Genomic DNA, 14,127 nt, shown 5'->3' on the forward strand with positions numbered 1-14,127 from the left:
TTTGTTTTCTTGTTTCAACGTGAGCAGTAGTCCCGAGCAGCAGCTACACACATATCTTTGGTTAGTTCCACTCCAGTAGGAGAGAGAAAGGCACATTTCCAATTCTTTACCATGGAGGCTTTCCAATATCAACCGTTATTTTGGTGAAAAGTTGATTTTTTTCTATCTTGATGAGTGAATACTTCAGAGATATATATCCATCCTGGTTCCTTGTATACTTCATCCGATTATAAATAACGTAGCTGTGAAGAGAAGAGAATTGGATTTATATGCTAACTTTCGTGTTATTCATTTCTGGACTGTTTAACCCCATTGACTATACATGTGAATCTACTAGGTGCCCTGAACCTCAAGTTTTATTTTACTTTAACAGGATCTTTTTCAGTCCATTCACTTATATGTGGCAGAAGGCCAATCTTTATTTGTCTGTTATTTATTTATGAGTAAAAAAAATTACAAGCATATACCTCCTCAGTCAGCCAGTTGTAATTTCAATAAAGGTCTTTATTTTTCAATCAACCACTTGGATATTGTGGCATCACATTTTGAGGTAGAACTTGAACCTGGATCTTCCGGCACAGAGATGGGGACATTGCCACTACACAAGATGACACTTAATTTGAGTGTCTTTTCATATGCTCAAGTAAAACCCCAACCGATTCCCTCCATCTGCATGTAATTAACCACAAGTTTATGTACAGTGAACAGCACCCTTAAAGGACGTTGCAAGTAAATTAATCAGTTGGAAAACACAAGTGATCTACTGGTGGTGGTTAATAGGTGGAAAAAATATCAAGGGTGATTTGATGATGGGCAAAAAAAGGTTAAGTGTGTAAGAGCACTTTTGGATATTAAAAAAAATACAGTTAACACCCTTTCCCCTTTAAAATCTCCCATTATCCTGAACCACAGTGTCTTTAATATTATTATGTGGAATTTAACACGCTGTCCTGCCCTGTTCGAATTTGGTGCCAGGACATCTAACTGTGGAAGGAAGAGGCGCATCAATGTTCTGCTTCTGCCATCACTAAGCCACTGGCAGGAAGGTTCAAGGACCACCTTCTTCCCCTGCCAATTCAGGCCCTAAAGTGGGCCTATCGAGCCTGCAGACAAGACCTACAGCGTACACGTTCAATTCTCTTGAAAAAACCAAAAGAACTGCGGATGCTGTAAATTAGGAACAAAAACAGAAGTTGCTGGAAAAGCTCAGCATGTGTGAAGGAAAAATCAGAGTTAACGTTCCGGGTCCGGTGACCCTTCCTCAGAAGTCGGTCCTGAAACGTTAACTCTGATGTTTCTTCACAGATGCTGCCAGACCTGTGGAGCTTCTCCAGCAACTTCCATTTTTGTTCAATTCTCTGGACTGTGTTTCTAAAGTTCTTTTTCATCTTTTCCTAACTTCCTTCAGCAAACCCCTTCAGATTACGGCCATACTTGAACCATGTAGCCAGTTAGACTGGTCCTTCAGCACCCCGTGACCTTAACTCACCACCCACTGCATGACCTTCTTGCCTGCCTGGTCTTCCCGCCCCATCCCTCAACCCCAACTCCTGGGGAAGCACCTTTCGATGTTTGGTTACATTAAATCATTAATTAAGGGCATCAGGTGTGGCTGAGACAGCATACGGCTTTACCTTGTCATGTTAATGATAATGGTTTAATAATTGCTCATCAGGGATTGTTTATTTAAAACAGTAAAACACAGATGTTACAAAGAACAGTAACTAATTTGTGTGGGTGCAGCCTGCACACTGACACCTAAACTAACAGTTATGCAGAGTCACAATCTTATATACACACAGCACGTGGAATTCTTAACACTGAATTCTCTCAAAATGCAAGGTAGAGAGGCAACAATCTCAAGCTTCGCCCAGTTTGCAGGGTATCAGTACCCAGGAGACAGGCTCTCCAAAGAAGTGGCATGTGAGCCTAGATTGTCAGAGGTTTGAAGAAGACAATAAGACACGGCTTCTATCCACCAGTATGTAATGAGCTCTCTGCCAGAACATCCACCAGGTATGGATATTTTTGGTTTCCGCCATGCTGCCTTCTCCATGATAATACTCAGACAAAGCCAAGATGCTGGAGCAAGAACTGGAGAGCTGCAGGCACCCATGATATGAGGTCTGAAAGGAAAAGCAGGTACTTTCTGGGGCATTGCCAGTGAATGGTGCAAAGGGGCAAATAATGAATCAGAAGGAAAGTAAAATGAGGTGGTGACAAAATATAACTGGAGGAACCAGAGTTCTGAGGAAGGGTCACCGGACCTGAAACGTTAACTCTGTTTTCTCCTTCACAGATGCTGCCAGATCTGCTGAGCTTTTCCAGCAACTTTGTTTTTGTTCCTGATTTACAGCAGCCGCGGCTCTTTCGGTTTTTATAACTTGAAGAAAGTGGTGACAAAGATAACATCATCTTTCCTTGGGGTCAATAGTTGTCATAAGAAATGAACTTTTTTGTAATTGGGAGTGGCTAAAGAGATATTGGGGAGAAACAACCGCTATCCTTGCTTATACCCACCTCCTGACCTTTTGTAGGTACGTAACAAAGAGGAGCAGGACTAAGCCATTTGGTCTCTTCAGCCTGCTCCACCATTCGATATGATCCTGGCAGATCTTCTACCTCAACACCATATTCCCACATTATCCCTCTATGTCCTGATACCCTTAACGTTGAGAAATCTATCATTGATCCACCTTGCATACACTATGACTGAGCTTCCACAGCCCTCTGGTGTGGAGAATTCCTCAGTCTCCAAGTACAAGAAATTCCTCCTCATCTCAGTCCTAAATGGCCTGCCTCTTATTCTGAACCCCTGGTTCTAGACACCCCCACAGCTAGATGCTACATCCTTCATTTTGAGGCCTGTAAGAATTGTGTGCTTAAGTGAGATTACTCGAGAATACAGGCACAGTCACTTCAAGCTCCTCTCCTCACACTGCCCGCATGCCCGCATGCCCGCACCCCCCCCACCCCGCCCCGCCCCCCCCCCACCCCCACCCGCCACCGAGGACAATTCTGCCATCCCAAGGATCAGTCTGGTGAACCTTCGTTGTACTCAGTGTATGATAACTATATCCTTCCTTGGGTGAGGCGGCAAAAACTGTACACAATGCACAGGGTGTGGTCTCAAAGTCCTGTACAATTGCAGCAAGACATTTCTGCTTCTGTACTCAATTCCTCTTGCAATAAAAACCAACATAGCTTTTGCCTTCCTAATTGCTTGCTGCACAGTACATTAGCTTTCAGTGACTCACAAACAAAGATGTTGGATAAGGGCCTACTTAGTTGTGAAGTCTAGCTTTCTCTGCAACAATAGCACATTTTGAGCAGCCTGCACTGACACAGTTATCTCTAAAAACACTGATAACTAAAACAACTTGTTGCAGACAGACGTCCAAAGATGCTTTATGTAAGCACGTTCAGCCAAAACAACACTGTAGATCAAAAAGAGGTGGTACTTGGAGGGCTGAACTAATGTCTGATCAAAGACGTGGGTTTTAAGGACAGTGTAACAAAGGAGGGAAAGAGCTGAAGAGGTTCAAGGAGGGACTAACAGAGTTCACAGAGGGAGGTTGTGGCCAATGGTGGAGTGAAAGAAGTAGAAGAGATGCACGTGAAACCAAGAGGTGGTTGTGACCATAATGGAATGAGGAAAAAGGACAAGAATTTTGAATATATAAACATACAAATTAGAAATGGGAGTAGAACATTCAACCTCTTGAGCCTCCTCACCATTCAGCAAAATTATGTCTGATCTAATTTGTTGACACTTCCATCACCACCTGGATAACCTTTCACTTCCTTCCTTATCAAGAATCTATCTACCTGTGCCTCAAAATATTCAAAGCCCCCGTCTCTATTGCCTTTCGAGAAAGATTTCCAAAGACTTGTATCAAACCCCTCAGGATCCTCTTGGGTAACTGCAATCAACAAAGGGTGAGGTTGTTGACTTGCTCGCCGAGCTGGCTTGTTTTTGCTCAGACATTTCGTCACCATGCTAGGTAACATCATCAGTGGAGCCTCTGATGAAGCGATGTTATTCTGCTCTGCTTGGAATTTATACTGTCCAGTCCGTTATGGTGGGTGGTGTCATTTCTGGTTTTGATCTGTATGGGTTTATATTTGGGGTCCAATTCTACATGTTTGTTGATTGCATTATGGGTGGAGAACCATGCCTCTAGGAATTCCTGTGTTTGTCTGTGTTTGGCTTGGGCTGCTATAGTTACTTTGTCCCAGTTAAACTGATGGCCTTCATTGTACGAGCGTACTGATATTAAGGAGAGTTTGTCGTGCTGTTTTGCTGCTAGCTGATGTTCGTGTAGTCTGATGGTTAGTTTCCTTCCTGTCTGTCCGCATAATGTTTGTGACAGTTGTTGCACGGTATTTTGTAAACCACGTTCGTTCTGCTTGTTGTGGGAACGGGGTCTTTAATCGTCGCGAGTGTTTGTCGTAGAGTGGCTGTGGGCTTGTGGGCCACCATGATTCCTAGTGGTCTTATGAGTCTTGTTGTAATGTTTGTGGCAGTCTGACTTCAGACAGACAGGAAGGAAACTAGTCATCAGAAGAATGAACATCAGCTAGCAGCAAAACAACACAACAAACTCTCCTTAATATCAGTACACTCAGACAATGAAGGCCATAATTTTAACTGGGACAAAGTAACCATAGCAGCCCAAGGCAAACACAGACACGCATGGGAATTCCTAGAGGCATGGTTCTCCACTCATAATGCATTCAACAAACTTATAGAATTGGACCCCATATACAAACCCATACAGATCAAAACTGGAAATGACAATACTCACCATAACGGACCGGACAGTATAATTTCCAATCGGAGTAGAAAACATCGCTTCATCAGAGGCCGTGCTGAAGATGTCATCTAGCATGGTGACGAAACGTCTGAACGAAAACAAGCCAGCTACATCACCCACAACCCGAGCTACAAATCTTTGCTAAAACTTAAATCAATGAAAGGTTTTTGAAAATCGTTCACAGGATAAGGCTGCCATTGGCTAGCCCAGCATTTATTGCTCTTCCCTAATAGCCAAGAGGGCAGTTACGAATCAGTCACATTTACTATGTGTCTGGAGTCACATATAGGCCAGACCTGGCAAGGTCGGCTGATTTCCTACCCCGAAGGAATTAGTGGTCAAGATGGGTATTTCCGACAATCGACAATGGGTTTGTGGTCATCGTTAGACACTTAATTCCAGATTTTGATTGAATTCAAATTCCACTATCTGCCATGGCGGGATTCGAATCCAGATCCACAGAACATTCGCTGGGTCTCAGATTAACAGTCTAGCTATAATACCACTAGCTGGTGAGTAAAGAATACAGTGGATGTTATACACTGCAGAAATTTAGACGATTGAAGCTTTAGAGGAGACGAGAGGCTCACCAGGAGATTATTGGAATGATTGAGTCTGAAGATGACAATGGCATGGACAAAGACTTCAGCAAATGCAACGGGGCAGGGGCAAAACAGGGTGACATTAAGGGGATGAAAATAGATGCCATTGTAAATTCTACACAAATATCAGAAATACCTGCACCCTTGTAATATTTGCCACTGTGTAATGATGAATACCTTCATTCTTCATATCAAATTAATGATGAAAACCAATTTCTGACCTCCAGGATCGCTGCCCTTTCACCTTGTGCGCAAAGTGACAATTGTTGACTCACTTTTTCTCATTGACCTCATTTCCTTTGTCTCTTTGATGTCGTATCATTTTGGTTCTTCCAACATTGCGGTCAGGTCGATCAACTGACATCCCACTCAGTGTCACCCTAAGAGATATAGAACAACAATTTCTCAATACTAGGATCTGAGAAGTAGTACTTAATCCTCATTTCAATAACAGCACCAACAAATTCTATTTCTGTAGCATCCTGTCATGTAGTTTGGATTCAAGACAAACAGGTTGAGGACTGGTGCTCAGTAATTGAGTACAGCCAAGACTGAGATCCATAGATTACCGAAGACTAAAAGCGTTGAGGAATTTGGGGGTAGTGTAAGAAGGTGTGCAGTTTACATATAACCTATGATCAGGCATCATCTAAATGAATGCAGAGCAGGCTCACTGGGTCATCCGATCTATTCCAGCTTGACTGATGTAAAATCTAACAAGTGGGAGCAACTGGAATGTTTCCCATTTAATAAGGTAGCAAATAGGGTGTTAAAGAAATAAAACAAAGAACTGTGGATGCTGGAGATCTGGAAAAAAAAATGGAAATTGGAGAAACTCAGCATCCGTATAGAGAAAACAGAGTTAAACTTTCGAGTCCAGTGACTCAGTTGAAAGAATTGCATCTTCTATATGCCACAGATGATGTTGTGATTTCACACTTTCTTACTCACTGGTTACTTTTACTGTTTTGGCCTGGAGCCTTGGAATAGAGTCAATAACAGGTCATTGGAATGCTTCAGGGACAGAAGAGGGGATGCATTTACACTAAATTAGAGAGGTTACTGTGTGTTTGAGGAGGGACTTCCACAGCTTACAAAGCATAAAGATATGGTAACACTGCAGGATAACTATTTAGATAATGACACCCAGAGAGCGACAGGAAGGGAGAGTGTACAAGCATTAAAGAAAGCAGTAAATAGGATCGGGGTGGGGGGAGCATGGTGAAGTGGCAAAAATAATGGCTCAAATGTGCATTGTATTCTAAAGAATATAAATTAAGTAATGGGTATGATCTTTCAGCTGTTACAGTGAAACAGTTTCAAGGAAATCAAACCTGGGAACTAAAAATGCAGGGGTACTTCAGAAACACAGGCTGAAAGAGAATAACGGTGGGGTAGCTTTGTTAGTACAAGTTAGAATAAGTACAATAACAAGAAATGATCCGCATTAGATGATGTAGATCCAATACTGGTGGTATAAAGAAATAACAAGGGAAGAATTTACTGGTCAGTGCAGTCTACAGGCCCCATAATAGTAGCTATTCTGTAGGATACAGAATAAATCAGGAGATAACAAGGACATGTAAAAAAGCAGTACATTAGTTGTGAGTGTTTTAATCTTCATGTAGATTACAGAAATCAAACTGGCAGAGGTAGCCATGAGGAGTTTATGTGGATCCAACCAGAAATCAATCTATTTTGAATCTAATAATGTGTAACTTGGCTGGTTGAATAAGTGATCTCAGATAAAAGATTCCCTAGGAAAAAGTGCCCATAATAAAGTAGAATTAAGCATTCAGTTTGAGAGTGCGAAACTTAGTTCGGGAACAACTGTGCTAAATTTAAATAAGGCTAAACAGACAGTGACAAGGGAAAAGTTGGCTGGTATGGACTAAGAATTGAGATTATCATTAAAGATGTTAAAGGAACAACGACAGGGTCTTTGTGCATGGATCACAAAAAGCCAGCATCCAAGTTCAGCAGGTGATAGGGCAGGCAAATGGACTGTTGGTCTTTATGGAATGGAAAATAAAAATAGAGAGGTCTTGCTAAAACTATACAAGGTAGTAGTTAGACCACACCTAGAATATTATGAACAATTCTGAACACCTTATCTAAGGAAAGATGTATTGGCAATGTAGGCAGTGCAGAGTATGTTCACTAGGCTAATACCAGTTTCGGAAGGATTTTTTTTTTCATGAGAAGTTGAGTAGGTTGAGCCTGTATTTATTATTGTTTAAAAGAATGACAGGACACCTTATTGAAACATACAAGATTCTTGAAGGGCTTAACAGGGTTGATGTAGAGAGGTTGCTTCCCCTGTGAGAGTGTCTAAAACCACAGGGCATAATCTCAGTATAAGGGGTCACCGATTTATGACAGAGACAAGGATGAATTTTTCCTCTTAGGGAATGTCCTCTGTCCTGCAGAGGGTTGTCGAGGCTGAGTCATTAAGTATATTCAAGGCGGAGAGACAGATTTTAAAATCAATAAAGGAATCAAGGGTAATGGAGAAATGTCTTAAAAGTGGAGTTCAGGACTATCAGATCAAACACAATCTTATTGAATGGTAGAGCAGACTTCGTGGGCTGAATGGCAGAGTAGACTTCGTGGGCTGAATGGCTTATGCAGTGATAACATCATGAGGATGTCCCTGAAAAGGAACAGAAACAGAAATTGCTGATGAAACTCAGCAGGTCTGGCATCATCTGAGGAGAGAAACCAAAGTGAATGCTTCAGGTCCGGGGATACTTCAACAGATCTGAAATCACCAGCAATTTCAGGTTATGTTTCAGATCTCCAGCGTCTCCAGTTCTTTGTTTTAGGCACATCAGCTGTGAGCTATAACACAACACACTAAACTTTGAGCTCCTAAAGTTAATACATGTTTCATCTATCCAAAGTCTACATTAATAAAAGCAGGTGAAAATGAGGTGGTTGTACTCAAATTTAAAGAGTAAGTCAACCTGGATGATCAGCTAACATGATTGTGCCAGTTTTAAAAAAACTGCTTTATTTTACCTTTTGTATGTGTCATCATCTTCAGTCCCCCAACCCCAGTAATTGTTGGAGAAACCATTTATTTTCAAGTACTGCTCTTTTGTGAATGCCACAACTCCTCCAAAATACCCTGTGTATGGCAACCTGGATTAAAACAGAGACACAGAGAATGAGGCAAAGATATTTCTTAGAGGTACAAAGCTCAAATCAGGACAGCAAGTTTTTGGCTACTGAAACAAATAGTCTTGATTAATAATTAGACTAAGAGTAGTGAATAATTTAAAAACAATTAATTATATGCCACCAAAACCCAAATAAGCCCCCTCAGAAAAATGCATCAATGACTTGAAAGAAAGATCTCCCATTTCCTTTATTCCACCATTATTAATGGCCGTGCCTTCAGCTACCACAAGCCTCAAAGCTCTGGAATTCCCATTCAAGAAGAACCTGGACAAATACATGAATAGGAAGGGAATAGAGAGATATGGATCCTGTAAGTGAAGACAGTTTTAGTATGGAAGGGCAAAATGTGTCAGCACAGGCTTGGAGGGCCGAAGGGCTTGTTCCTGTGTTATATTATTCATTGTTCTTTGTTCTATGGCTGCTTTTCTCCTCTAAGATGCTCCTTGAAATCCACCTTTTTGACAAAACTTTTGGTCACTGGTCACAATATCTTCTTAACTTGTCTCGGTGTCAAATTTTTTTAATGATATCAGTCACTGCTGTGAAATGCCATAGGGATGTTTTAGAGCAGTAATGGTGGGATGCAAACATGACTTTCATGGAACAGCCTGTAAAAGGTATCTGGAGAGTTTGTTCAAATAACTGAAAGGAAATTTCCATTTTGAGACACCCCAGAGCGCTCCTCTGACACTGTAGCATTCTCTCTGTGCTGCACTGGGATATCAAAAAGCTACATAGGGAAACAACCTCGTTTTTCCCCTGAGATTCAACCTGCTTTTAGTTTCCTCTCACCAATGCCAGTGTTTGGTTCAAACACAGAGAATGCTGGAGACCCTCAGCAGGTCTGGCAGCATCTGTACAGCGAGGAACAAAGCTAACGTTTTGAGTCCAGTATGACTCTTCTTCAGAGTTCTTCTGAAGAACAGGCATACCAGACTTGAGATGTTAACTCTGTTTCTCAGCCCACACATCCTGCCAGACCTGCTATCTTTCTACAGCATCTTCTGTATGTGTTTCAGAGTTTCAGCATCTGCAGTATTTTGCCAATTTTAGTCAGTTGAAATACCTCATTTTTCAATGTTCAGGCCTTCCTAGAGGCTTCCTTTAATTTGCAAAAGCAGTGTGTGTCTAGGAATCTGTGGAATTCTTTATCACAGAGAGCTGTCGAAGCTGGATCATTAAGTACATTTGAGACTGAGCGAAGTTTAGAAAATCATGAGGGGCATGGATAGGGTGAATAGCCATGCTAGGGGAATTCAAAACTAGAGGGCGTAGGTTTAAGGTGAGAGTGGAAAGATTTGAAAGGGACCTAAGGGGCAACTTTTTCATTCAGGATGGTGGAGGCTGGTACAATTACAACATTTAAAAGGCTTCGGGATGGGTATATGAATAGGAAGGATTTAGAGGGATATGAGCCAAATGCTGGCAAACGGGACTATATTAGTTTAGGATATCTGGTCTGCATGGACGAGTTGGACCGAAGGGTCTGTTTCTGTGCTGTACGTCTCTATGACTCTGTGACAGATCTGATATCAGCAAAGGCAATCGAGGGTTATAGGTTAAAGGCAGGAAAGTAGAGTTGAGAATTAGCAGATTAACTATGATCTCATTGAATGGTGGAAGAGACATGATGGGCTGAATGGTCTACCTGTGCTCCTATGTCTTCTGGTTTTATAGATACTGGCCCTTGTTTTTACCGTGAGGTTTGCAGCAGTCGTCCCAGTTTAGTTGGAACGATATTGCACCATCACCACTTGGGTCTTGTCAACATTTACTTTCTCTCTTTCCTGCCATCTTCCCCCCTCTTGTAAACACTACACCTCATCTATTTTAATTATGTAGAAACCAGTTCTCCTATTACACCTCCTTTAATTACACACCAGGAATATTAGAGGTGCTGTAGCAGCATACTGCAGTTAATACCCACTGAGAAACCTCACTAATTATTTGAGAGCTCAGGCAGTGTCACATCAGCGTTTTAAAGAAAAGTGTCTCCACTGTGTCTGCTTTCTTGTCTATCCACCCCCTCAATTTATCAGCTCCCCGATGAGGCAATTAGCTTGAACAATGCGGGCACACTATTCGACCACAGGATGCTTCAAGGCTGAGCCAGCCCCTGTGCACTTACATATCCGTACATGTCCCATCCTGAGACAGGGCTCCCTGCTCCCACAAAGCACAGACCTTCATTTCAACGTCTGCAGACTATGACAGCACAGACCAGGGCATCTAAGCCTCCTGCTAGGTAAGACTCAGCCAGTCACTGCCCTTGGCCAAGAGACCCATTGGGGCAAACAACAATTCAGTTGCATTGTTGGTGCGAGAATCCCAAAACCTGAGCAATAAGACAGGGAGGTGCTGGAAGGCTTGAGGCTGGTGTTGTCTCAGTGATTTCACTGAAAAATGCTGCCAAGAAAGAGGGAATGTGTGCAGTGGGAAAAAGAAATACGAAACGTGAGAGAATGAGGGACCATGAGAAAGAGAGAGAAAGGAAGGTGAAAGAGGAAAAGGAGAAGGAGAAAGCAAGAAAAGAGAGAGAAAGTAAAAGAGCAACAGAACATGTGAGGGAAAAGGAAATGGAGAGAAAGAGTTAAAGGAGAGAGCAGGAGAGTGATCAAGAGAGAATGAAAGAGAAAGAAAGAAAGAAAGCCAGAAACAGAAATGGAAAGAGAGAGAGAGGAGAAAAAGAGAGAGAGAAAGAAGGGAAAAGAGAGAAGGAGGAAGGGAAAGGCTGTAAAGGAAAAGAGAGAGACAAGAGAGAGGAGGAATGGGGAGACAGAGAGATGAAAAGAGAGGGGGAGGATGGGAGGAGAGAGAGGACAGTCAAGGAGATAAAGTGAAACAAAATCAAAGAGAAAGGGAAAATGAGGAAAGAGATTGGGTGGATCTTTAAATGAGCAGCGACAGCGCAGGTACATACTTATATCCGAATTTGTCCATGGCACATGCCAGGTGTCGTGGATTCTGAGAGCAGCGATACAGATTCCGGTCATTCTCGGGTACAATATCGACATCACTAAATATGAAACAATCGTAATCCTTCTCTTTTGATGCTTCCACAAATCCGATGTTGAGAAGCTTTGCTCGGTTGAAGGTGTTTTCACCAGCCTAGTGGAAAGGTACCAACAGATTAACCACAGGTCCTCAAGCTCTCAATAGCCTGCTATTCCCCGCCCGCAGAAATATGCATACAAACATTCCAGTGTGACCTAGTCTGTCCTTTCACCTAACATTAAAGAAGTAGAGCAGAACTCCTCTCCAGCATGCTGGCCAATGGATCCCTCAAACAGTGTCACTAAAACAGGTGACCACGTTGCTGTTTATGAGATCTTGCTGTGTAAAAATTGGCTGCTATATTTTCCGTATTAGTTGCCACACCTCAAGCATAATGCACATTATAGCCAGTGAGATAAGAGGAGAACTCCTCACTGGTTGGAGTCATATCTAACACGTCAGAAAATATTTGTGGTTGCTTCAGGCCAATCCACTCAGTCCTATCTTAATCATGGACCTGGCTTCAGGACTCCTAAGGGTAATGTTCAAAGTCCAATGTTCAGTTGCACGGTGGCTCAGCGATTAGCACTGCTGCCCCATAGCACCAGAGACCTGGGTTCAATTCCAGCCTCAGGCGACTGTGTGTGGAATCTGCACATTCTCCCTGTGTCTGCGTGGGCTTCCTCTGGGAGCTCTTGTTTCCTGCCACAGGCCAAAGATGTGCAGGCTTAGGTAGAATGGCCATGATAAATTACCCATAGCGTCCAGGGATGTGCAGGCTTAGGTGGGTTAGCCGTGAGAAATGCAGTGTTACAGGGATAGAGTAGAGGGTGGGATGGTCTTCTTCAGAAGGTTGGTGTGGACTCAATGGGCCAAATGGCCTGCTTCCATGCTTTGGAGATTCTATGATTCATTATCAATGACCTTTCTTCTATTGTAATGTGAAAGTTGGGAATGTTCATTGACAAATGTTCAGATACTGAATCAGCTTGTGTCCATAGGCAACAAGACCTGAACAATATTCAGGCTTGGGCTGTTAAGTGGCAAATCACAGTCATGCTGATCAAATGCCAGTTAATTAACATCTCCAAAAAGAGAAACTCTAACTAACTTCCCTTGCATTGAATGGCATTACCATCAACGTTGTGGAGGTTACTATCGAGCCTAAACAGAAGTGGGTGAACTACATAACAGTGTGGCTAGAATAGCAGGTCAGAGGCCAGGAATTCTCTGGGCAGTAACTCAGTGCAGGGCTCCCCTGAACCTGTCTACAGTCTGCAAGGCACAGGTCAGGAGTGTAATGGAAAAGAATATTGCAATGTATAACATTTACACATGATCCTCAAGACTCACCCGCATTACACCTACTCTTAGGTACAGAGGGATCTGGGTGTCTTGGTACACGAATCACAAATTAATTAGGACGCAGGTACAACAAGTGATTAGGAACCCAACAGGAATGTTGTCAGTTAATACAAACAAATTGAATGGAAAAGTCAGGAGTTTTTTTTTGTAATCATTATATAGGGCATTGTTGAGAATATGCACCATGAAGCCTTTTGTCATTTCATCTCTCCTGTCAACCACTTGACTAAACACCTTTCCTTTCTTTCCCCTCTCCCTTTTCACTATTTAATCCTATCACATTCTACTGTCTAGAAGGACAAGGGCAGCAGATGCATGGGAAAACCACCATCTGCAAGTTCTCCTCCAAGCCACTCACCATCCTGATTTCGAAACGTATCATTGTTCCTTCAGTGTTGCTGAGTCAGAATCCTGGAACTCTCTCCTAACAAAGCCTGTAAGCCTGTTCTGCCATTCAATAAGATCAAGGATGATCTTTGTTGGCCTCAGCTCCCCATTCCCATCTACCCCACAATAACCTTTGACTCCCTCGTCAATCGAGAATGTATCTAACTCAGCCTTAAAGATATTTCATGATCCTGTCTCTACCACTCTCTGGGGAATACAGTTCCAAAGACTCATCACCCATTGTGGGTCTACCTACAGCACATGGTCTGCAGCGGTTCAAGATGGCAGCTCACCACCACCTTCCTCTAGGGGCGATTCGGGATGGGCAATAAGCACTGAAATGTTTCTATCCTTCCTGAGTGCTGATGAATGGTCAGGGTCTGGAATATTAATCCTGTAAATACAAGATAGTTAATTATAAATACAATTGGGAATTCAGGATAAACCTTATACCCTTTGAGAATGTGGGACGTGCTCCACAGGGAGCGGTGGATGTCAATAGTGAAGGGCAAGTGAGATAAGCACTTGAGGCAGAAAGGCACGGGAATTGTGGTGAACCTCTGCAGTTGTACCATCCTATTGCTGAGGAAGCTGATAAAATCGCTTTCTCGAGAGTCTCGGGTCATACCAGCTTCACGTAACTGCACTTGGCTGATTGGTCAAAGTTAGTCACATGCCCAGTAGCAGCTTGCAATGATCCCAAGACACATTACACAGGGATAGTAAGAACTACCGATGCTGGAGTCAGAGATAACACAGCGTGGAGCTGGAGGAACACA

The 14,127-nt window shown here is 42.6% G+C and overlaps 1 protein-coding gene across 1 annotated transcript in view; it reads right to left on the reverse strand.

The window, feature by feature from the left end:
- Positions 1-90: 90 nt before the first annotated feature.
- The window catches only part of LOC109923637 (beta-1,4-galactosyltransferase 2-like), a 46,437-nt gene continuing 32,400 nt past the window's right edge, over positions 91-14,127 (reverse strand). The window contains exons 2-5 of the mRNA XM_048613940.1: positions 11,523-11,710; positions 8,441-8,563; positions 5,695-5,799; positions 91-242 (exon numbers count right to left, since the gene is read on the reverse strand). Of these exons, the coding sequence (XP_048469897.1) occupies positions 107-242; positions 5,695-5,799; positions 8,441-8,563; positions 11,523-11,710 (552 nt within the window). The 3' untranslated portion in view covers positions 91-106. The remainder of the gene's footprint in view (positions 243-5,694; positions 5,800-8,440; positions 8,564-11,522; positions 11,711-14,127) is intronic.

Source organism: Rhincodon typus, chromosome 29 (assembly GCF_021869965.1).
Source record: "Rhincodon typus isolate 14 chromosome 29, sRhiTyp1.1, whole genome shotgun sequence".
Classification (NCBI taxonomy): domain Eukaryota; kingdom Metazoa; phylum Chordata; class Chondrichthyes; order Orectolobiformes; family Rhincodontidae; genus Rhincodon; species Rhincodon typus.